The 26,350-nt window shown below is 42.5% G+C and overlaps 1 protein-coding gene across 1 annotated transcript in view; it reads right to left on the reverse strand.

Annotated features, from left to right (window-relative positions):
• EPHA3 (EPH receptor A3) overlaps positions 1-26,350 on the reverse strand; it is a 349,426-nt gene that overhangs the window by 121,954 nt on the left and 201,122 nt on the right. The window contains exons 4-5 of the mRNA XM_075854459.1: positions 15,977-16,132; positions 11,971-12,306 (exon numbers count right to left, since the gene is read on the reverse strand). Coding sequence (XP_075710574.1) covers positions 11,971-12,306; positions 15,977-16,132 — 492 coding nt within the window. The remainder of the gene's footprint in view (positions 1-11,970; positions 12,307-15,976; positions 16,133-26,350) is intronic.

The following is a 26,350-nucleotide window of genomic DNA, read 5'->3' on the forward strand; positions in this document are numbered from 1 at the left end:
TAAAGGGGTAGTCCTTATCTTAAGCAAGCTGCCCCGGCGATCACTTCTGATCAGTTTAGTCCCTGCTCTGGCCAATAGAAAAATACTTAGTGAGTCCACATTCCCCAACGTCGATATGCCCTAGGTGTATGGACAAGGGTTGTCTGGCAAGGATAACCCTTTATTGTTATAATTATACTACAGGTTATTTGACCTGTTAGGCTGCTGCTCATGGAGACGGTCGTAATCTGTCACAACATTAATGGAGTAGCCCAGTCTGAAGAGAAAGCAGCAATTGAGGGTAACAGCTGTTCACCATTATTCTTACAAACAAAGTCCATTGCTCTGTACATTTCAGTAACAGCTGCGATTTCTATAACATCAGAACTTGAGAGCTTCAAATAGAGACGCATGAAATGATGAAAACACTATCATTTTTTACTGCACAAAGTGTTCTGTTGAATTCCCTTTATAATAGGAGTCGATGACTCTGGTATAATAATGCATGTGGGTAATTCATATTAAAAGGCAGAGGAAGGAAATCTGAGTAATATCATTTGCCGTCAGTCAGGAATGTTTGACGCGGGGGGTCATTTTAAGATCACGTTGCTTTGACTCTTCTTAGCAGGACCTGCTTGAGACAGCAATACACATTTATTGACTAAGAAGCTTTTGACAAACGTGCAAAAGTTCTCAAAAGTAGAACAGTATGGAACTATTTAATAAGTCCTAGCCGATTATTACAGTCAGGTTTATGATATAGAAGACGTTTTCCATGAAGAAATGAAAGAAGAATCCGTGCGGAGCGGTCTATTTTAAAGGTGGTAAAACTAACTTGTGATTGAAGCCGCTTCAGGGTAAAGTACCTTAAAGTGAGAATAGTAATAGAATTGTAATATGATGAGATGACGCTTTGTCGCTGTTTTTTCCTATGTAGTCACATATATGACTAATCCTTGTTAACAACCCTTGTGTAAGCTTATATTTAAGAGGTACAACATTGTCCCAATGCCTGTGGCACTATAAATGAGCAATGTGGAGGTGCACTGATATATAGCATAGTGACGTAATCACACTATATAGTCAATCAGTGTCAGACTGGGGTTCCTCCGACCCACCAAGGTAAATAATGTTGAGGGCTCAACCTTCCATCTATGCAGAACAGATGCACATCTAGTTTTAATTGCATGAACCCATAATTAAGAGGGGCAAGAGGTTTGCTTTAAAGTCAGGTCCAATTAAGGTTGTCTTTTGCTGGACCTTTAGGGCCCTGTTGTATTAGGGGTCTATTATTGTGTGAGATCTTGGCCCACCGGAGGATTCTCTGGTACTCTAGTGGGCCTGTCCGAACCAGAAGTCAACTATAGAATTAATTTTCAACTTCAATTTAGAGTGTATCACACAGTCATTGGCAGGTTTATTGGTGGGCACAGGCATAGATTTCGACCATGAGAAAGCTATAAGCCTTACAAAAGTAGCATTCACCCAAAAATCCTGGTAATTTAGCCTAAGAAAGTTAAAGGGGTTGTCCCGTTTCAGCAAATTAATGTTCTTTTTTTTGTATAATTGCAAGTTATACAATTTTCCAATATTCGTTCTGTATTAATTCCTTACAATTTTCAAGATCTCTGCTTGTTGTTATTCAATAGGAACATTCATGCTTTACATGCAGTGGATAAAACTCTGTCCATGGTCATGTGATGGACACACAGGTGCATGGCTCGTTACAGTTACAGTATGTGTATCAGAGCTGTGTCTTCTAATGATCCCAGCACCTGTGTGTCCATCACATGACCATGGACAGAATATTATCCACTGCATGTAAAGCATGAATGTTCCTACTGAATAACAACAAGCAGAGATCTTGAAAATTGTAAGGAATTAATACAGAAAGTAATAATTTGCTGAAACTGGACAACCCCTCTAAGTCACAAAATGTTCAGCTTGGAATCTCCCTTTAGTCAAAAGTTTACACAGTGAAGATAACGAATAACAAGCAGTGTAAGCTGGGGTAAAATGATTGGGAACAGTGCTAAAGCCATCTGAAAGCTCAATTGGGATAATGGACTTTCGGGAAAAGATATATATATATATATATATATATATACATTCATTGAGCTTATGTAATTATTGGTCTGGTCCGATGGGTGATAGTGTATCAGACCTCTAATTTATACTTTTACTGTATTCATTGACCTTTTTCATATATATGTGTATCTAAGAATATAATATAATGTGGCCAATATCAGATTAGAGCATGAACTACGTCACCCACAACGTCCATGCAGTATAATGTATATTGCTCTGAATAGTGGTTTGCAAAGTATGTGCACCTTTCCACAATACCTTCCCACAATCTCTATCTTCTCCTCTGAACATGATGAGATGGACTAAAGCTGGACTTACAACTAAGTTAATTCAAGTGGTTACTTTCACTACCAACCAACCCAGGTCCAGCTTACTGAACATACTCGGGTTCACACTAGTGTCGTGGTTTCCGCTCATAACTGAGCCATGATATCTATAATAGATCTGTTTTCCCCAACAATTCCTGATGGATATCATTGACTTATAAGGCTATGTTCACACGGGGTATTTTGCCGAGTTTTTTGACGCGGAAACCGCGTCGCAAAACTCTGCAAAAACGGCCCGAGAACGCCTCCCATTGATTTCAATGGGAGGCATCGGCGTCTTTTTCCCGCGAGCAGTAAAACTGCCTCGCGGGAAAAAGAAGCGACATGCCCTATCTTCGGGCGCTTCCGCCTCTGACCTCCCATTGACTTCAATGGGAGGCAGGAGAAAGCGTATTTCTCGCTGCTTTATGCCCGCGGCGCTCAATGGCCGCGGGCGAAAAACGGCGCGATAATCGCCGCGAAAATCGGCGTGCAGGGAGAGGAATATCTGCCTCAAAGTTCCAAACGGAATTTTGAGGCAGATATTCCTCCCCCAAAATACTCCGTGTGAACATAACCTAATAGAGAACATCAGGATTTCGTCCAGGCTCCAGTATTTTTTACGTCAATAATAGCCCTGCAGATTAGCTAATGTGATGTAAATTTCTTTGGATGTGAAGTGGGTAGCTACTGGACATCTCAAGGAGAGGACAATTGGATCAGCCCTAGATCTTAAACATAGCCCTAAATGTGATGTGTATGGTCAGATTAAACCAGACATTCGTCTACTTCCAGATCTTGCTCATGGGAGCATCATGAAAGCAGAATAGAGGTAGAACCCCCCTTTAAATGTTTCCACTTATACATCCAAGAGTATTTTACTTAGAAAGACTTGATCGCAGGATCTTGTTATGATCTGGGAAAACTCAAACTTAAGTATTATCATCTGAATGTTATAGAGGAGAAATCTGATCTCGGATTAATTCAGGAGACCGACTTATCAAGGCTTATTACACATGGGACTTGAGTGATTTTTTCCAAACCATTGTTTTAAATCATGAAACCTTTGTTTATTGCAACTGTTTGAGAGTCAAAAACTGAACATCTTCCAGGTACAAGGTTCTATCTCACGTATAATGGTCTGCAGCTGTGAAAACAATCTCTAAGCCTTCCATACGCTATATCATGTCATCCGTGGACGTCTAATAAGCCTACTATCTGCTGAACCTTTTTATTAGGACCAGTGGGAGGAAAATAAATATATCAAGTACTGAACATCTGAGCCCTGAGATATTATACACTTTTTAAAGACACATATTATGGCTTGTGTGTATTCTTCGGCCAGGCCATAAACCAAAAAAAGGCCATAAAATACATTTAACATTATCTTTAAAAGTAGATGCTTCTAAGTACTAAATTATTTGGCAGAAGTTATTTAATTTTGACATATTTAATGACTAAGGAAAGAACACCGCATCTTTGGCGACTACATACTTGCACGATTGCTCCCCTGAGTGTGGAAACACGACTGCGATGAGTAACTTAAGCATTTTGTAAATGGTTCCCTATAATATCAGACAGGTTAATTGTTCCGCTGCTCTCCCTGCAATGTGGACAAGTATCAGAGTCCATATAATAGTTACACTTTTTTTTCTACTTTATAGATGTTCTCAGAAATTCATTAGACTAATATTTCACTCATTGGGAAAGGGAGGACAAGGGGTTATTAAGTCAAATTATCAGGTGGAAAGAGGAACAAGAACTGGTTAAGGGGTTCAGAGTTTACATCTTCCTCTTTCCAGTCGATCAGGGCTCCATTATAGCAAGGGACAATTGCCCTATGGCTTGGGGAAAATGCCACTAAGGGGCTTACATCACTGGGTCCATGCCATGTATGGAAATTATAAACTTAACTCATTACAAACTTACACTTCTTTTTTGTGCTGTATGGTTTTATTATTTGAGAACTTCAAAGCACAATTATTCTGGCAGTGTATGGTACTGTTATGCCGTCACTGTGTGGCACTATTATTCTGGCAGTGTATGGTACTGTTATGCCGTCACTATGTGGCACTATTATTCTGGAAGTGTATGGTACTGTTATGCCGTCACTATGTGGCACTATTATTCTGGAAGTGTATGGTACTGTTATGCCGTCATTGTGTGGCACTATTATTCTGGAAGTGTATGGTACTGTTATGCCGTCACTGTGTGGCACTATTATTCTGGCAGTGTATGGTACTGTTATGCCGTCACTGTGTGGCACTATTATTCTGGCAGTGTATGGTACTGTTATGCCGTCACTGTGTGGCACTATTATTCTGGCAGTGTATGGTACTGTTATGCCGTCACTATGTGGCACTATTATTCTGGAAGTGTATGGTACTGTTATGCCGTCATTGTGTGGCACTATTATTCTGGAAGTGTATGGTACTGTTATGCCGTCATTGTGTGGCACTATTATGATGGCACTTACTGTGTGTTAGTAGTATAAGAGTACTGTATTGTACTAATAATTGCCACTGTATGGTGACATTATTTAAAGGGTAATTTAACTTTAAAAAAATGTTTGACATGTCAGAAGTTTGATTGGTGGGAGTATGAGTACCTCTGAGTAGATAGATAGATAGATAGATAGATAGATAGATAGATAGATAGATAGATAGATAGATAGATAGATAGATAGATGACAAATCCACTGTCCACCAGCACCAGTGTATGACAACAGACACGAGTGCACGCCCCAGGGATCCGATTCAAATCCCTTCTGGATATAAAAGCTTGAGGAAGGCTGTAGAGTTTTGAGCCGAAACATGGCATCAGGGCTAAAAAAGCTCCCTTTTCTTCACTAAGTTTGGGAGTGCTGCCTATTTTTGACTTTAGATAGACAGACAGACAGACAGACAGACAGACAGATAGATAGATAGATAGATAGATAGATAGATAGATAGATAGATAGATAGATAGATAGATAGATAGGCAGAGGTGGTCATATTAGATATCACCCGGCTTTCCCAGAAAGCTTAGCTTTAACTAAGTAATAGCTGAAGCAATTTTTCCATTTATTTTTTTTAAGGTGGAAAAACTGTTCTCTTCATAGGCAGTAACTACATTGCCAATTATGTTGCATTAATATTCAGTTAATAAAGGTCTTCCAGTAATTCTTCAAGTAATTTTGTTTAATAAAGTAAACTGCTAAATGTAATGATACCTCATTGTACACAACATTTATAAATGTATATATTTTGATAATTTCCTTTAACGGCTAGATTAACTAAAGTGCTATTTTGGCAGGGATAGAAAGCCAAAGGCTTATACTGGAACTACACCCATAAACTACAGATAGATTCCATTACAGTATGTTGCATGGACAGGCAGCTTCTTATTACATAACTGGTCACTTATAGGTGATCATCTGCAATCATCCTGCCTCTTGGCATAAACATTAATATATTAATAGCACCCACTGGCTATCATCTATCTATCTATCTATCTATCTATCTATCTATCTATCTATCTATCTATCTATCTATCTATCTATCTATCTATCTATCTATCTATCTCATATCTATCTATCTATCTATCTCATATCTATCTATCTATCTATCTCATATCTATCTCTCTATCTATCTCATATGTATCTCTCTATCTCTCTCTCTATCTATCTATCTATCTATCTATCTATCTATCTATCTATCTATCTATCTATCTATCTATCTATCTATCTATCTCATATCTATCTCTCTATCTATCTCATATGTATCTCTCTATCTCTCTATCTATCTATCTATCTATCTATCTATCTATCTATCTCTCTATCTCTCTATCTCTCTATCTCTCTATCTCATATCTATCTATCTATCTATCTATCTATCTATCTATCTATCTATCTATCTATCTATCTATCTATCTATCTATCTATCTATCTATCTATCTTTGTTTTAACTCCCAATTTCCCTCCAAAATCAGCCGCTACTGTGGAAGAACTTCAATGTAAACAGTCTTTTTGCATAGAAATTATTTTATTTAATTAGCATTCATTAATTTCAATGGATACTGTTCTAAAGCAACCTCACTTTTAAGCTGGATTCACACGAGCGTGCCGTTTTTGCGCAGACAAAAAACGTGGCGTTTTGCATGCGCAAAAGGCACTTAACAGCTCCGTGTGTCATCACCATATGATGCGCGGCTGCGTGCTTTTCGCGCAGCCGCCATCATTATGACACTCCGTTTGGATGTTTGTAAACAGAAAAGCACGTGGTGCTTTTCTGTTTTCATTCATCCTTTTGACAGCTGTTGCGCGAATCACGCTGTTCGCACGAAAGTGCCTCCGTGCGACATGCGTGGTTTTCACGCAGCCATTGACTTCAATGGGTGCGTGATGCGCGAAAAACGCCCAAAGTACGGACATGTCGTGACTTTTTTTCAGCAGACTCACGCTGAGTAAAAATCACGGACATGTCTGCACGGCCCCATAAACTAATATAGGTCCGTGCAACGCGCGTGATTTGCACGGACGTATTTCCCGTTCGTCTGAATAAGGCCTTAGTGTAATAGCTTTTACCATAAAATGAACTCATTGTTAATTTACATCCACCACTTTATGAAAAAGCAGTAATTTTATTTTACCTGTGATTTGTAGCAAATGACAAACTCCGTTCTGCTGTACACAGTAAGTAGGTTTACATTGAACTTTTTATATTTTTTTTTTTTATATTAGCATCAGACCGTGAATAAAAACAATAATAATAATAATAATAATAATAATCAATTATTATTTATTATAAAAATGCTAAAAATATTTAATGATCTAAAATAAATGAGAACATTATTCAAAATCTGGATTTTTATTATGGGGGTTTTCCCACCATAGAAAGTGATTAAATATCGCTAAGCTATGTCATCACCGGTCGGACTGAGAGGACCCTCACTAATCCTCAGAATGAAGACAGGTATGCTGGACATAATACAAGAGAATGTATGGCAAAAGTGGATACATTTAGCATTCAAATAGAAATGTATCAAAACAGCGTAACTGCTCTCCGTATACACAATGCAGCAGTATTTCCATAATGTCCCTCAGTACATTATATTAGTGCTGCACTGTTTGATGACAGGTGACACTGCTGAACACACGACATTATGTTTCAAATCTCATAAGCGACACAAGTTATATTTGTATCTTCAATATTATGGGATTTAATACAAAGTCGGCAATAATTACTTCTCTATTACACCCAGGCAACAAAATGGGGGTTATGCATCAATGTGTCTATAAAAAAGCAGAAATGATACTCAGAATATGTACCATACGGCTAATGTATGCAAAAACAGACGTAATACGGAGTTGAGAATTATGTATTATGTATTGCATTAGTTATTTATACTAGTTGACAAGTAAGTTATGTTCACACTGCAGGGAAATTCTCTTGCTGTATATACCAGATGTGTCTATATACTTCAATGGTCCTGTATGCCAAAGGAGTGACCTTTTAGTATGCAGTATATTCGAGCGATATCGTTTTTATTACTGTATAACTCAACAACACTTTCAAAGCAGAGGCTGCCCACAAAAGATTGCATACCACGCCGTACATCTATATATATATACATCTATATATATATATTTATTTTTACTGTAGGAGTCAATAAGCGGCATATGTAACTGTATGTCAGGATCTTGCCTCAGCATATATGTCAGGAGACTTCTGCAGAGTATATGCCGAACATGCACCGCAAAATATGTCTGAACAGAACCTTTGGCTGGATTCACACACGCTGTTTTTGATTATTTTTGCCATACTTGGCCAGGATCACACACAGAGTTTTGATAACATTTTTGTCTGGTTTTTTTTTTGTCTGGTTTTTTAGACAAACACAGAAGTGGCACAAAAGGAAGGAGATGCATCAGTCTTTTATTTATACCTTTCTTTCCTTATAGATCCACTTTGGGCTTTGGCTCCAAAAACTGCCACAAAAACTCCATTCAAAAACTGCATCATAACTGTGTGTGTGAGCCTGGCCATAGGAGTGAATCCAAAAGAGAAAACTATCAGTCTTTCTTTCATACTTCTCCTTCATATATAATCTACGCTTGGCTTTGGCTGAAAAAAAATTACATTGAAAACCAGCCCTAGCTCTTACAAGTTGCAAGAAATAGAAAGTGCTGTACAATGTTTGAAGATTGAACAGCATCCCAATAATACCAAATGTGTTGTGCAAATTACTCTATTGACCCATGACTCCAAGTGTTTAGTCAAAAATCCTCAAAAGAATCCAAGAACGAACTGTAATATAGTGAGCAAAGCTGCATGCATTGTATAAAATAATCTGATCACATGGTACCCCCCCCCCGCCCAGTCATTGATGTTGAGTACCCCTTTAAGAAACCCCTATCCCATTATAGAAATTGCTAGGATCGATTTGTGGCGATTAAACTTCACTAAATACAGAATTTAAAATCAGTTAATGTTACAAGTGATATTCAGGTTCTCTTGTATCCTGGAAATGTATCAGTCAATTTCCTGTGAAGTTTGCTGCGTATAAATAGCCTTATTCAGGATGTGCACGGTAGAGTCAGGTTTCCTTAATTGTAACTAATATCTTGCGCTAATTTCCTTCTGCAGCTTCCTAAATGTGTGTTTTAAATGGTGGGAGCACTCTTAACATTGACCTGTGCAGCCTGAAATATTTCCATCTACTGCATTACCCAGTGATTGATTCTAAACTACTCGCTGGGAGCTGATTTAACAAATGGTAGTAATTGTGGATTCATTAAATGTTTTGTGGTAGCCGGGAAAACAAGACATTAGGAAGCTTTCATTGTTAATAATAAATCAGCGTCCTGAATGTTTAGTGGTGAATTTATTACAGTAACAAAATGTTACCTTTATTTGTCAGATCTACCAAAAAACTGAGCTGATTAAAAACTGGGTAACAGACCTGGAAGTGAAGATTAAAGGGCACGTCCTCCAAAATAAAACAAGATCAGTAAATTTAAGAACTTGGAACATTATTTTCTGTTAAAGGGATACTCCAACTATACACATCGTGCACAGCTGTTTCCCTAACTCCCCGCGGACTATAATGGAAGAGTGCCCAGCTGTCCCTCCTTCAATTCCCCTCCACTTTACGGCAAGGCTCTAAGGACATGGGACCTTTGCTTTCGCACGATCAGTGAGGATCCCAGCTGTGGGACCCCAACAGTCAGACATTTATGGCATATTGTGTGTATAAGCCATAAATGTCCATCATTGGAATACTAATGTTAGAAATTGTTAGTTTAATCTATTTCTGGGAAAGCTAAGGGTGCTTTCACCTTTTTGATGCAGTTTTTGAAATGACAACGAGAAGTACATTCTTTCCTATAAACTCCCCCTCCCTTTAGGGCGGGTTCACACATGGCGGAATTGCACTTAAATTCCGCTGCGGACACTCCGCAGCGTTAATCCGCAGCGGAGCCGTTTCTACATTGACTTTCACTTTAATTTAGCAGTGTTCGTTTACACGATGCGTACAATTCCGCTGCGGAGCATAGGCTGCGGAGCGGAATTTGGTGTCCGCAGCATGCTCTGTCTGTTGCGGAGCAGTGGCGGACTGGTTGCGGACTCATGGCGGAATTTCTCCATTGACTTCAATGGAGAGTCAAAATTCCGCAATGAAGTCCGCAGATCTTATGTGTGCTGCGGAGCGTATTGTTTTTACTACCATGACATTTCTTCATTCTGGCTGGACCTATGTATTTCTAGGTCTACAGCCAGACTGAGGAAGTCAATGGGGCTCCCGTAATGACGGGAGCGTTGCTAGGAGACGTCTGTAAATAGTCACTGTCCAGGGTGCTGAAAGAGTTACGCGATCGGCAGTAACTGTTTCTGCACCCGGGACAGTGACTACCGATCTCAATATACATGTATCTGTAAAAAAAAATATAAGTTCATACTTACCGAGAACTCCCTGCGTCTGTCTCCAGTCCGGCCTCCCAGGATGACGTTTCAGTGTAAGTGACGGCTGCAGCAAATCACAGGCCAAGCACAGGCTGCAGCGGTCACATGGACTGGAGCGTCATCCAGGGAGGTCGGGCCGGATGCCGAAAGAGGGACGCGTCACCAAGACAACGGGCGGTAAGTATGAAATTCTTTGACTTTCACTAGGGAAAGTGCTGTCCCTTCTCTCTATCCTGCACTGAATAGGGAGAAGAGAAGCACTTTTCCTGCAGTCCGCAGCGGCCAGTCCGCATCAATTTTCTGCACATTTTGTGCAGATCCGCTGCAGAATCTGCAACGCAGATTCTGTGCGGCATTGATGCGGACAGTTGCGGAGGAATTCCGCCATGTGTGGTCATGCCCTTAGGGTCAGTTCACACGTTGCGTAAATACTGCAGATTTTCCGCAACAGAATTAGTTGTGGAAAATCCGCAGCAAATACAGTAGCAGCAAAGTGGATGAGATAAAACAAATTTCATCCACACGCTGCGTAAATACTGAGCGGAAAAAAATGCTCTGAAATTGACCTGCGGTGCGGAATTTTATTCCGCAGCATGTCAATTGTATTTGCGTAAATGCTGCTTATTTGTTGCGGGTTTTCCCCATTGAATTCAATAGGGAGGTGAAAAAATAAATAAATCTCATAGTTACCCAGGAGTCTGTTTCTTCCTCCAGGCCGGCCTCCTGGGATGACTTTTCATCCCATGTGACCGCTGCAGCCAATCACTGGCTGTAGCGGTGGTCACATTGGATGATGTCAGAGGGCCGGCCTCCTGGGATGACGTTTCATGCCATGTAACCGCCACTGCAGCCAATCACTAGTACTGCAGGACACTCCGGCCGAAAAACTGCACCACAGTTTGGTGCGGTTTTTCGGCCGGAATTCTCTGTGGCGCACAGGGCGGATACGCTGCGTGCTTTTACGCAGGATATCCACCCAGTGTGAACTCAGCCTTACAGACCACTCCTGGCAAGGGCATAAAAACTGCAACAAAAAAAAACTGCATTAAAAAAAATGCATCAAAGCGAAACGTGTGAAACCACCCTAAGAGGCAAGCAATATTTCCCCCATTACAACTCCTAGTTATCACCTAGTTTTTTTTAGGATGGATGGATGGATGGATAGATATGAGAGAGATAGATAGATATGAGATAGATAGATAGATAGATAGATAGATAGATAGATAGATAGATAGATAGATAGATAGATAGATAGATAGATAGATAGATAGATAGATAGATAGATAGATAGATAGATAGATAGATAGATATGAGATAGATAGATAGATAGATAGATAGATAGATAGATAGATAGATAGATAGATAGATAGATAGATAGATAGATAGATAGATAGATAGATAGAATAAAGAATAAAATGAACATGTTTAGGAAACACAAATGCCATCCACAGTTTGCTATGTGCGTTTAGATTTTAAGTAAGGTATGAATTTTGACCCCTGTGGGCGCCCATATGGATGGTCTCTCAGCTTCCATCACACATGAGTCTATGTGGAAGTGGGGGTCTGTACCAGGTAGAAGACAGGACTTCCTTAGCGTCTATGTAAATCGTATGTACCATATATAATATTAGCATTAGTAAGGAGGATACACTAACCTGCCTGGTTGGTGGTGATGCTGACCGCAGCAATGTGTCTTGCCGGTACGCTCTGGTCAGAGACTCCATTCACAGATTCAATTTCAAAAGTATAATTGGTGTGTGCAAGTAAATCCATGATGGTCACAGTGGTGTTGGTTAAACCAATCTGTCGGGGGATAAACCTTAAATTCCCTTTGCAAGATTCACAAAACTTTGTGTTTCCACTGCATTTTTTGCAGACTACATTGAAAATAATATCTTTTCGTCCACCAGTGTCCAGTGGCCAGCTCCAGTCTAATATAACTGATGTTTCATTGATATTAGAAATAAGGTTTCTTGGTGCAGAGGGTGGTCCTATGAAGACAAACAAGCAAAAGTGTAAGAGTTTGAAATTATTTTACAGTGTGTTAGTTATCAATAATTTCTAAAACAACAAAGAACATGGGGGCAGATTTATTAAGACTGGCATTTCATATGCCAGTCTTAATGACCAATGGGCTCGAGTAAGTTGCGAGACATTTCTTAAGACATTAATAAATGTGTTACATCTTTCCATCGACCGTTGAGTGTTTTGCGTCACATATGTAATTAAGCTGCTCATCATCAGAATCTTGAATGAGCCGCGGCATAAGGAGGGAGTCGGAGGGAACCCGGTGGGGGAAAGAAAAACTGAGCAGTGATGTAAGTATAGGAGCTGGTGTAGATTTTTGCTGTCATTTGTGGCAGCTTTCTGGTGCAATTTATATTAAATTTGTTGGGCTGCAGTGGCCTCGCCCCATTTTGCGATGCCACACGTCTCTACACAAAAGTGGCAAGGGCGGCATGAAAAGGCCAAAGGTCACAACTCGGACTGTAAATTGCGACTTTTATGGGATAGAAAGGTTGATAAATTACCCCCTACATGATCTGTACCTCTTTAACATATTAATGGGTATAATGCAATCTCCAAGACCTGATATCTGAGCCTATAATTACATGGGGTGCTGTGTTTATTTACATATGTCTTACTCCATAATGTAAAGGACCGCTCTTGGTCACCCTATTTTGATAAAAAATGTATTAAAGAGTAAAGCTTCTAAATATGGTGCAGTGACCACCAAAATAGGTATCAAGTTATGAGATCTACACCGTTCAACCATAACATTAAAACGTCCTGCTTAATATTGTGTAGTTCCCCCTCGTGCCACCAAAACAGTTCTGATCCGTCAAGGCATGGACTCCACAAGACTTCTGAAGGTGTGCTGTTGTATCTGGCGCCATGACATAAGCAGCAGATCCTTTAAGCCCTCTAAGTTGCAAGGTGGGCCTCATGGAGATGACTTGTTTTTTCTAGCACATCCCACAGATGCTCAATCGGATTGAGATCTGGTGAGTTTAAAGACCAATTCAACACCTTGTACTTCTCTTAGGCCTCATTTACACGAGCGTATTATACGCGCGTGCGACGCGCGTGCTTTTCACGCGTGTCGTACGCACCTATAATAGTCTATGGGGCTGTTTAGACGATGCGTGAATTTTGCGCTGCGTGAGTGCGTTGCGTAAAACTCACGACATGTTCTATATTCTTGCGTTTTTCACGCAACACGCACCCATTGACTTCAATGGGTGCGTGAAAACAACGCATGCCACACTGACGGTCCTGCGTTGCATGCGCGAAAATCACGCAAGAGCTGTCAAACTCCTGAATGTAAACAGAAAAGCACCACGTGCTTTTCTGGTTACAAACATCCAAACGGAGTGTCAAATTCGAGATGAGCGCACCGAACTTCACCGGGTTCGGCCAAACTCGTTTTGACCGAAACCGGTAAAAAATGTTCGGGTACGCGACGTCAGGAGACAGTCACTGTCCACGGTGCTGAAAGCGTTAAACTGGTTCAGCACCATGGACAGTGACTTCCGCTCCGAAAATCCATGAACCTGTAAAAAAAAAAAGACGTTCTGACTTACCGATAACTCCGGTCCGACCTCCCGGGATGACAGTTCAGTCAAAGAGACAGCTGCAGCCAATCACAGGCCAAGCACAGGCTGCAGCCAATCACAGGCCAAGCACAGGCTGCAGCCAATCACAGGCTGCAGCGGTCTCATGGACTGCGGCGTCATCCTGGGAGGTGGGGCCGGATGACAAGAGTGGGACGCGTCACCAAGGCAACGGCCGGGAGCCCGGACTGGGGGAAGCAGGAAGTTCTTGGTAAGTATGAAAGTCTTTTTTTATTCACAGGTTGGTGTATATTGTGTTCGGCATTCACTGTCGAGGGTGCTGAAAGAGTTACTGCCGATCAGTTAGCTCTTTCAGCACCTTGGACAGTGACGGGCGTCGACTAGCCTCATCTCTATGATGGCGGCTGCGCGAAAATCACACAGCCGCGCATCATACACGGATGACACACGGAGCTGCCAAGTGCCTTTTGCGCGCGCAAAACGCAGCGTTTTTTGCGCGCGCAAAACGCACACGCTCGTGTAAATGAGGCCTTAGTTACATCCACTTGCAGGACCCAATTGTCCCGAGCAGAACATTGCCCAGAGCATCACCCTGCCAGCTTGCGTTCATCCTATAGTGCATCGGAGTGCCATCTCTTCCCCAGGTAAGCGACACACTCGGTCATCCACATGGTGTAAAAGAAAACAGAATTCATCAGAGCAGGTCACCTTCTTCCATTGCTCCATAGTTTAGTTCTGATGCTCGCGTGACCATTGTAGGCGCTTTCACAGATAGAAAGGGGTCCGGGTGGGCACTCTGATTGTCCTACAGCTATGTTGCCCTGTGTGTTCTGACACCTTGCTATCATATCCAGCATTAACTTTTTAAGAAATTTGCTCTACAGTAGCTCTTCATTGGGATCGGACTAGCCAGGCTAGTCTTTGCTTCACACACATATCAATGAGTCTTGGGTGTCCATTACCCTGTCTTAGGTTGTACTTCTTTGGACCACTTTTGGTAAGAACTAACCATGATTACCGATACACCCCACATGACATGCTGTTTTGGAGATGCTCCGACCCAGCAGTCCAGCCAACACAATTTGGCCCATGTCAAAGTCGCCCAGATCAACTTCAAGACCTGACTGTTCCCTTGCTGCCTAATATATCCCACCCCTTGACAGAAGGTGTTTGATTCAACTATAACAGCACTGGATTACGTTAGTTATAATGTATTTGTATATATGACACTATGCTTTTTGTTCGCAGTATAAATTCTGTGTAAATCTTCTATTCATTGAGCTATACAGATATGTGTATAATGGATTTGCTTGTTTGAACAGAAATATATGTATTGTATTTTGGTTTTTTTTCGAATGTCAATGGATTGTGTCCACACATGCGAGGTCATCTTTACCCCAAAACGGGTAATGTCAATACAAAATATCTGCTTTAATTTCATGTAGAAGTTGGGTGCCCATAATTGATTTGTGTTAGGTTCGTAGCTTTTTGTTGTACAACAGTATTTAAAATAAGATGAATAAGGGATTGTGTTTGCATTGAAGACAATGAATCCTTATGCAGTACAGATGTATTGCTATTTTTAAGACTTTTTCTTTTAACATTGTGAAAAATTTGAATCCAGTGTGTCATTTCCATTCTATGTTGGGCCATGCACCAAAGTTTAGGTACAGATGTGTCCACCCTCAACTTTTCTTGAATTGCGTTAACTTATACAGTTGTCATGATACCAATTCACTATATCCAGTAAAAAAACATACATTAAAGGCATACGCTTTTTTTCCCATATATGCGACAGATAGCATCTGTCAGAACCATAGATCCCAGCCAGCCATTAAAAAAAGTATACGTTTTTTTAACATGAGAATTTGTGGGTGCAAGATTGCTGACAAATAACATTTATTGAAGGCATACGTTTTTTTTACATGTTTGTTTAACATTTCGTGGCATCCATCTTGGGATTTGACGGGTTTAGAGATAAGGGAGGACACATATGTATATGTGAAATGTGTATTTATGTCCTCTCGATGTTTACTGACATTCTGATGGCACACTGTAATTTTGTAAAATTACTGGGCACACATACTTGTACAAGCCATAGACGGAGGGTCGTTATCTGCCCGGTAATAATTCTTCTCACACACACATTCGATGGCGCCTTCTTCCTGAGTTGAGCTGTGTGGAGGACATTTGCCACATTTAAGGTTTCCAGTGACAGCTTTGTAAAATCCTGGTCGGCAAGCTGAAATTAAATCGAAAATGTTAGATTTAGATCGCTCTACTTATGTACTAGTTTTTGTGAACACCATCTTTTAGTGGTTTTCATTTAATTAACAAGCAAACTACAAAAAATGATCAAACGCAAAGTAGAGCCCCCTGCTTGCAATTTTTAGACAGTTTTACTGGTAATTTCATCACACATTATATCTGCATAACACTATATAGTGCGAAGATAATGCCATATACAGCCCACATAACACCACCATTTAGTGGCCAAATAATGTACAGCATCCAAATAAAAAACTTGTGTAAAGCACCCACATAATACTGCCATATAGTTCCCACATAATACTGCCAAATAGTTCCCACATAATACTGCAATTTAATTCCTAAATAATAACACCAGGAACCACTAAATAGTACGGAGTCATTTTAGTTTGCTCCTGGGGGTTCCCATCCTTGTGGGTCCCCTAGGAAATGTGAGCCCTGAGGAATTGTCCAGTTTGCCTCCCACTAAAACCAGCCCTGGTGGCAGGCAACATATGAATTGGTTTGTGTCTTGGAGCTGTGTAAAAGAGAAGTAAAGGGTATATGTACCATAGAGGCAACATTTGTGAAGCTCACCACCCTTCCTCATAGGTGGTAAGAGAGAGCCCCCCCCACTCAATTACAAACCACAATACTAGCAAACATCAAAATGTCCTAAATGGTTTAGGAGCACCAAGCACCACGGGGCATTATGATTTTAGCTATGGGGCCCCAACTTCTCTTTGTATGCCATTGCAAGATATAGCATGCATGTATCAGGTTAGTAGCATTAGTTAAAAGGATTGTTAGTAAATATAACTTAAATTAAATAAATAGGTAATATGTACAATTTGTAGATATGTAGAGAAAATATTAAGCATCTCATCCCATCTATTCTTATTTAACAGTGAGGACAAACAAGGTCACATGAAGGACGTGAACCTTATCCGCTGTACTACACCTACATACTGCATGGAAAACACACAAATCATTTGGCTATGTGTCTTTTGCCTATACTTTATGGAAGTTGTGAAGGAGTAAGAGATATCATGACCACACTTTTTTCCAATATTAAGCAGACCCGATCCCCTACATGGTGATTTATCTGTGTTATTAGATAGGACTGTGGGTAAACCTACTGCATTATCACATAGCACAAAAATGCAGCCATATAGTCGGTAAATTTAATATTAACTGCAGCTCGACTTCATTTGTATGCACATTAAACAGATATGTGAACAAGAAAGAGAGAACTCTATAAACAGATATGATACTAAATAACAGAATATACATATGCCACCTGATCCCCATTTTATTTGTATTACACTAATGCAATGCCAACTGGTGGAAGACTATCCGATGCAATGTGATGGGATTTGTGGTCTGGCCCTGTGAAAAATCATTTAAGGGTCTCATTTTGGGGTTTTGAATTAAGAGTTAAAATCTAGTAATAGAGAAAGTGAGAAATGGAAAATACCTTAACATAATTTTGAAAAATTTCCATAAGAATGACTGGTACATTTACATATTAAAGGCTATGAACAACTTTGAATATGTTTTTTTACTATTATTAAATTAATGTTTTTTTTTATTCTAAGCACTTTTTTTATTTTATTAGAAATGTTTTTGTTTTCTACGATACAGCTTTTATTTATACTGTATACATTGAATATATATTGTTTCCCCTCAGCTGATTCCGTCATTTGAGCTGATTTGACGGCTCGGCTGAGACCGAGTCCTGCGTGTCTCTGACACACAGGATCCAGCTAAGGGCTTGTCCACACGTGGCGTAATTGTCGCGTACTTTCCGTCCGGAATTGCTGACGGAAAATACGAGGGATAATACAGTAAGTAGCAGCAAAGTGGGTGAGATTTAACAAATCTCATCCACACGCTGCGTAAATATTCTGACCAGAAATTGACCTGTGGTGCGTATTTTTCGGACCGCAACATGTCAAATCCTGCTGCGGAAAGTGGACTGAATGGCTGCGCTTTTCTGAGGAGATGTCACCTTTCATAGAATTGTGAAAAACGCAGCAAAATTCGCACCATGTTCTGCTGTCACAACCACAGGAAATGGTGCGTTTTTGCCGCTGTGGAAAGTCTGCTACGTTTAACGAAATTGCTGCAGAATTCCTTTACGTGTGGACAAGCCCTAATATAGAACGCTTGTAAGTTTATAACCTACAAGATACATAAAAGCTGTATCGTAAAAAGTAAAAAAAAAATTATAAGTCAATTTGAAAAGTGCTTAGAATCATAAATACATTTATATAATAAAAAAAAAAAACATTCAAAGGTTTCCATAGCCTTTAAAGCCTCATGCTCATAGGCGTATTATGCCTCCTTATACCCCCCGGGTTGTACATAGCCGTAAGACAACGCCTTAAACTTCTATGGAGCCCTTCTATTCTTTTATATGCTTTTATATGCTTCAGATTTAAAAATAAAAATGACAACATATCGGAGGCCGTATTATGATGCTATTCTCCCTTAGAAATAATACTGTACAGAGTATAATACATCAACATGTAGAAAATAAACACTAGTAAATACCAGTAAAATAGCATAATGTGTATGGTTTATAGATTATTAATCTATGTGTATATTGTCTACATTCAGCTGAACAGTACTAAATAGTTCCCATAGAAAAACCTTGACTGACGGACACGAAAGACACTTCTCTCATATACAGCATGTTAGGCTGACTGTTCTTTACATTAATAACGTAACTGAGAAAGGTAAAAGCTACGTGTCAGGACGCTGTGAGATTCACCGTTAGGGTTCTATACAGTGAAATATGAAAAGCAAAACACCTTCACACTTTTTATATGTCTGACATGTTCTCTTAGTGCTAAAATACAGCAAACACCTACATAAGAGTGGGAAATGGCATTGAGATTACTACACAGGAGATGTCCCAGTGGTATATACACTATAGGATACATAGAGGAGCACCGGGGTGTGTGATACATTGTAATAAGTGCACCATTGTCTGTCTCTTCGCCTGGGAAAGCGGTGGCTCTGTCGTCAAGAGTTTGGTTGTTTCCATGATACACTATATGCAGAAAGCTGTTATGGTGGAAATGAACTGTTTGGAGCCATGCTGTCAAGTACAGCCCAAATCCTAAAGCTGATCCTATGGGAATGATTTCCACATCCATAACGGTGTGACTGCCCTGGGAGAATTCTTTTTTTCTTACTTCACACACTTTAGGTTAAAAAATAAATACAAATTCTTCAGATTTTTTTTAACCCTTTATAATCAGGAGAATTTCCATAAAAGAAGAAGAAAAAAGAAAGACCATAATGAAGGAAATGCATTACATGTAAGTTGCAGGAAAAACAACCCCCAACTATAACCGCTATACAGATATAGAAGGCAATTAATTATTACAGAATTTTAGACCTAAAAACTACTTGATGGAAAAAAGTAAACATTTACTTTAAAGCTATAATTCTGAATTCTGTTAGTCGCTAGACAGCAATGCATTGTGGGAAAGTTTATGCAGTTAGGACTAAGCTAATAGGGTATATGTCAGACAGCAGAATAAAGATAAACTGCTGTCTGTTTCCAAAGGCAACCAGAGGAATTTAGTAAAGATCTCACAATTATTACAAAGATACTAAAGCAAAGTAATTTTAAAGTTTCCTAACTGTTATTATGGGTAAAATAGGGAAATATTGTTAAAAGTACATTTATGCTTTACATTTTAACAATAAGGTATTTGTATCTCTGCATTAACACTATAAATATATCAGTGGTATAAAAACACTGTAGACATAGGGAGAATTTATTTATCTTTGTATGCCAATTTTCTGGCGTAGAAAAGTCGCAATATGATCCAACAGTCACAATTTATGGGAAAATGTAAACTTTTAAAAAGTGGGCTTAGATGAAAGGGATGAAGCCACTTGTAGCCCAACAAATTTACTATAATTTCGGCCAGAAACTGGTGGATATTATAGTGGAAATCTATGCCAGCCTGTGAGGCGTAACAAGGGTAGAAGACCATGCCAGGCCCCGTGCCTCTTTCCACTGTGTCGGGATGTTGCATACAATGCAACCTGCTGTGATAGCCTGAGGGTATCCAGCAGAGATTAGCGGATCGGTGAAGTGAGTAATTTTTTTTATTTTCTGTCTGATCTGGGTGTTTGGGGTTTTTGCAAAAGAGGGATGGTGCCCGGCCACGATGGCTTACGCTAAGGATAAACCCAAAAACCTTTGTAATGATCTAGTCAGAACACTTTACAAGCCTATTTTGGATCTTTTAGTGTCTTAGTAATACAAATTGTCAAAGTCATTAATAGAAAATAACCCACAGCCCCAAAAGTTAGGCACCAGCTGCAATTTTAGTCACATTGGTGATACCTAGATCCTGTCCACACATGATATACGTAAGAAGGAGCACTATATGAACCAGGAATGGGGACTATCACGGTCTCAGTGTATGTAGACCCACTAGGCCGCTCCGCAGTAGCGAAGAGGCGGCTGACCAGGTCTCAGTCTATACAAAAGTCTAATGGCAGTTCGAAACACACGGGTATCTGAACTAGTCCAGACGGTGGCTGTGGCTTCTGCACGGATGGACGTCGGTGCAGCAGGTTGCGCCAGACGTGGCGGGCAGTACAAGATGTGGCAGAAGACACTGGACGTGGCAGAAGACACTGGACGTGGCAGAAGACACTGGACGTGGCAAACAACAGCAGGTGCTGGAGGACACGACTCCAGCACTAGTAGGCACAGGAACAAGAACACCGCATGGGAGACAGGAACAGGTAACAGGGCACGGGTAACAACTGGAACGGGAAACACTAAGGGTCCTGTTAAGGATCTGCCAGGCACAGCTTCTGTATCCACGCCTATAGGTAATAAGTCTGCACCTGCTTCCATGTCTGTGAGACTGACTCCATCTTCCACCACTCAGGATGGCAGGCTTAGGAGTGGGAGAGCCTATCACAGCCTGGCCAGATGGAGCTAGCTCCCGCCCTGTCTATTTATACCTGCCTTTCCTGTTCCTCCTTGCTTGTGTTTCTTGTTTTGTTTCCGGGCCCTGCTGCAGCTTCTTTAACCATTTGACCCTGCTTCATACTGACCCTGGCTTACGGACTACTCTCCTGCTCTGCGTTTGGTACCTCGTACACTCCTGGTTTGACTCGGCTCGTTCACCACTCTTGTTGCTCACGGTGTTGCCGTGGGCAACTGCCCCTTTTCCCTTGCTTCTGTGTACCCTTGTCTGTTTGTCTGTCGGGCACTTATTGAGCGTAGGGACCGTCGCCCAGTTGTACCCCGTCGCCTAGGGCGGGTCGTTGCAAGTAGGCAGGGACTGAGTGGCAGGTAGATTAGGGCTCACTTGTCTGTTTCCTTACCCCCATCATTACAGGTCCATTTGCAAGACAGACTTGGGATAAACTAACAACGCTCAGGCAAGGATCAGAAGGGCTGGGGCCTTCTTATAGGGCAGGAAATCATATGGATTGATGATGATCATTGTTTACATGTGCGCGTTGGCCCTTTAAGAGCGGGCACGAGCACCCTACGTGACAGAGCGGACTGGAGCAGAAGTGAGCGCTGGCGTCACCTAGGAAGGAGATGGGGACCAGCGCTCACAGATCCATGGCTGCGGGCGTCGGGAGGTGAGTAAACACGACGGCCCGTGACCATGGATGCTACAGTATCCCCCCTCTTACGCCCCCTCTTCTTCGGACCCCCTCTTCCGGCTCCCAGGACCTCTCCTCAGGACCAAACCCTCTCCAGTCCACCAAATAGAAAGTCCTTCCCCCTACCCTTTTGCAGTCCAGGATCTCCTTCACCTCGAACACATTCGAAGAACCAATGGGAGCAACTGTGGAACTAGAAGTCTTCCTGTAGCGGTTCAGGACCACTGGTTTCAGGAGGGACACATGAAAGGTGTTGGGGATTCTGAGGGTAGGAGGCAGCCGCAGCCTATAGGAGACAGGGTTTATTTGTTGCAGAATTTCAAAAGGACCAAGGAACCTGGGAGCAAACTTGTATGAAGGCACCTTCAAACGGATGTTCCGAGAGGACAGCCAGACTTTGGTACCCGGCATATACGGAGGCGGCTCTTCTCTTTGTATCCGCTTTTGGCTTCATGCAATCGACTGCCAGCAAAATAGAGGACCGGGTCTGTTGCCAGATTTGCAGAAAGTCCCCAAATGCAGAGTCTGCAGCGGGTACCTGAGATGTAGTTGACACAGGAAGAGGGACTCTCGGATGTTGACTGTACACAATGTGAAACGGAGTGGAAGTGGTGGACTCACTTGTGTGGTTGTTGTACGAGAACTCGGCCCATGGAAGAAGCTGTACCTAGTTATCGTGCTGTTAAGAGATGACGTAGAGATAATTCTCCATGATCTGGTTGATCCTCTTGACTTGCCCATTGGACTCGGGATGATAGGCTGAGGAAAAGTCCAATCTTACATCCAGGAGTTTACAGAGGGCTCTCCAGAACTTTGAGGTAAATTGAACCCCCCGGTCGGACACAGTGTGAAGAGGCAAGCCATGCAAGCGATGTGTTGAATGAAGAGACTCTCTAGTCAGGTAGCAGAAGGTAGGCCAGTTAGCGGGATAAAATGTGCCATCTTCGAGAATCGGTCCACCACCACCCAGACAGTGTTGCATCCTGCTGAGGGGGGATTAGTCGGTGACAAAGTGAATTGCAATGTGCTGCCAGGGGGCATTGGGTACAGGCAGAGGTTGAAGCAGGCCAGCAGGCTTGGAGTGAGTAACTTTGTTAGAAGCACACACCGTGCAAGAAGAAATAAAGTCCAGAACATCTTTAGGTAGCGTGGGCCACCAGAAGTGACGAGTAATCAGACCTCGGGTTTTACGGACACCAGCGTGCCCAGCCAGTTTAGAACTGTGTCCCCAGCGGAGAATTCTTCTCCTGTCTGCCAACCGAACAAAAGTCCTCCCCGGAGGGATGTCTCTAACCTGCAAAGGATTAGCAGTGACAATGCAGGATGGTTCTATGATAGATTGAAGGGATTCCACTGTGTCATCCGTCTCAAATGACCTGGACAGGGCATCGGCCCTCACATTCTTGTCAGCGGGACGGTAGTGGAGCACAAATTCGAAACTGGTGAAGAACAGCGACCACCTGGCTTGACGGGGATTTAGTCGTTGGGTGGACTGAAGATAAGTAAGGTTCTTGTGGTCGGTGTAGACCTAGATGGGGTGAGCTGCGCCCTCTCGAAGATGTCTCCACTTCTCCAGAGCCAATTTGATGGCCAGTAGCTCCCGATCTCCAATAGAGTAATTGCGCTCTGCTGAAGAAAAAAGTCTTGAGTAATAGCCACATACTACTGACTTTCCATTGGAGCTCCTCTGGAACAGAAGTGCACCTGCACCAACAGAGAACTGCCGAGATACGTCAGGATGATGGAGGATCAAGGCTGAAGTGAAGGCTTTCTTGAGGCTAATAAATGCGGATTCTGCCACTGGAGTCCACACCTTGGCGTTCACACCCTTCTTGGTAAGGGTAGAGATAGGAGGCGTCAGAGATGTGAAGTTTGGAATAAACTGCCGGTAGAAATTGGCGAAACCCAGGAACCGCTGTATGGCCCTCAGGCCTTGATGACCTGGCCATTCCAGGACAGACTTTAGTTTCTCAGGATCCATCTTAAGACCTTGATCCGAGATGATGTAGCCCAGGAAGGGCAAAGATCTCTTTTCAAAGACGCACTTCTCCAGCTTGGCACATAAGCGATTCCTTCTTAGTCGCAGAAGAATCTGACGAACATGCCTCCGATGGGTCATCAGATCTGGGGAGAAAATAAAAATATCATCGAGATAAACTACAACACACATATAGAGGAGATCTCGGAAAATATAATTGACGAATTCCTGAAAAACTGCGGGAGCGTTACACAGTCTGAAGGGCATCACTAGGTATTCATAGTGCCCATCACGGGTGTTAAATGCCGTCTTCCATTCGTCACCCCGGCGAATCCGGATTAGGTTATAAGCCCCCCGCAGGTCTAATTTAGAAAAAATGTTGGCTCCTCATATGCGATCCAACAGCTGGGAAATAAGTGGCAATGGGTATTTGTTATTGACCGTGATCTGGTTGAGACCACGTTAGTCAATGCAGGGTCGAAAAGATCCGTCTCTCTTCTTAACGAAGAAGAAGCCGGCCCCAGCCGGGGAGGAAGATTTTCATATAAAGCCCCTCTCCAAATTCTCCTTGATATAGGCTGACATAGATAAAGTCTCTGGCAAGTAGAGAGGATATACCCGTCCATGGGGAAGAGAAGCATTTGGAACCAGTTCAATGGGACAGTTATAATTCCGATGTGGAGGCAACATCTTAGCCTCTCGCTTGCCGAAGACATCTGCAAAACTGGCATACTGAGATGGTAGATCGGAGAGTGACTGAGGCAGAGGGGGCATAACAGGACGGACTTGTGACAGGCAATGGCTATGGCATCTGGAACCCCATTGAAGAATTTCTCCGGAACTCCAGTCAAGGACCGGGGCGTGTAGGCAAAGCCATGTCAGACACAGCAGGATAGGATTGATAGCCTTAGGTAGTACAAGGAAGGCGATCTGCTCCGAGTGAAGAGCTCCGACCCATAGTGTCAACGGCTCTGTGATAAACACAATCGGATCAGGCAATGGTAGACCATTCACAGAGGCAACAGCCAGGAGACCTGTGGGTAGATGTAAACGTTCCACTAGAGCCTGCTGGATGAAATTTGCAGCTGCTCCGGAGTCAAGATAGGCGGAGGAGGGATGTGATGTCTCTCTGGAGATGATGGCCACAGGAATCGATAATTTGGAAGAGGTTTTAATGTTTGGAGACGTCCCACCTAGGGTTGCCTCTCCAACCAACCCTAGGTACTGGAGTTTCCCGGTTTCTGTGGGCATTGGCGCACAAAATGACCCTTAAGGCCACAATACATACATAATCCAGAGTCGCATCATCGCTGCTTCTCCTGTTCAGACAACTGGACTGTCTACCTGCATGGGTTCTTCAGATAGCGCACTAGGGGAAGGCAATAGTGGTCTCTGGACCGAGGGTGCTGGTCTGTGGACCCGGCTCTCCTGTGGAACCTCTTGAGTGCGCTCCCGGATTCTCATATCAACCCGAGTGGCTAACAGGATGAGGGCATCCAAGGTAGAAGGAAGGTGGCGGGCCATCAGTTCGTCCTTGATGTGAGAGCACAGAGCCTGCCAGAAGGTCACCACCAGTGCCTCATTGTTCCATGCCAGCTCGGCTGCCAGGCTACGGAAGGAGATAGCATACTCCCCTACTGTGGAACCCTCTTACTTGAGGGTCAACAGAGTGGCTTCGGCAGAGGAAGCTCGACCCGGCTCCTCGAAAACAGCACGAAAGGACTGCAGGAACAAGGCTAGGTCCGAGGATACGGGTCCTTGTTGCTCCAAGATTGGGTTCGCCCATGCGAGGGCCTTGCCAGCAAGAAGGGAGATGATAAATGCCACTTTGGCCTCCTCGGAGGGGAAGAGATGAGCCCGAGGAACTGTGGATCCGGAACAAACAGGAGGAGCAACGGGCAGTGGCACAGCAACAGCCTCAGGAGGAAGAACCGGAGGTGGAACAGTGAGTAGATCCAGACGGACGAAGATAGAATTTACGGCCTCAAGGCGTTGATCCTGACGTGTGCGTAAGTCATGCATCTCCGTCTGTATCTTCTGGACTGCGGTCTTGGGCTGGCCAGCGGGTTCCATGGCCTGAGCGTAGGGTCACGGTCACAGTGTATGTGGACCCACTAGGCCGCTCCGCCGTAGCGGAGAGGCAGCTGACCAGGTCTCAGTCTATACAAAAGTCTAATGGCAGTTCGTAACACACGGGTCGGTGCAGCAGGTTGCGCCAGACGCGGTGGGCAGTACAAGATTGGACAGAAGACACTGGACGTGGCAGAAGACACTGGATGTGGCAGAAGACACTGGACGTGGCAAACTACAGCAGGTGCAGTAGGACACGACTCCAACACTAGTAGGCACAGGAACAAGAAAACAGCACGGGATACAGGAACAGGTAACAGGGCACGGGTAACAACTGGAACGGGAAACACTAAGGGACCATTTGTAAGACAGACTTGGGATAAACTAACAACGCTCAGGCAAGGATCAGAAGGGCTGGGGCCTTCTTATAGGGCAGGAAATCATGTGGATTGATGATGATGATTGTTTACATGTGCGCACGCTGGCCCTTTTAGAGCGGGCACG

Source organism: Rhinoderma darwinii, chromosome 2 (genome assembly GCF_050947455.1).
Source record: "Rhinoderma darwinii isolate aRhiDar2 chromosome 2, aRhiDar2.hap1, whole genome shotgun sequence".
NCBI classification, from domain to species: Eukaryota; Metazoa; Chordata; class Amphibia; order Anura; family Rhinodermatidae; genus Rhinoderma; species Rhinoderma darwinii.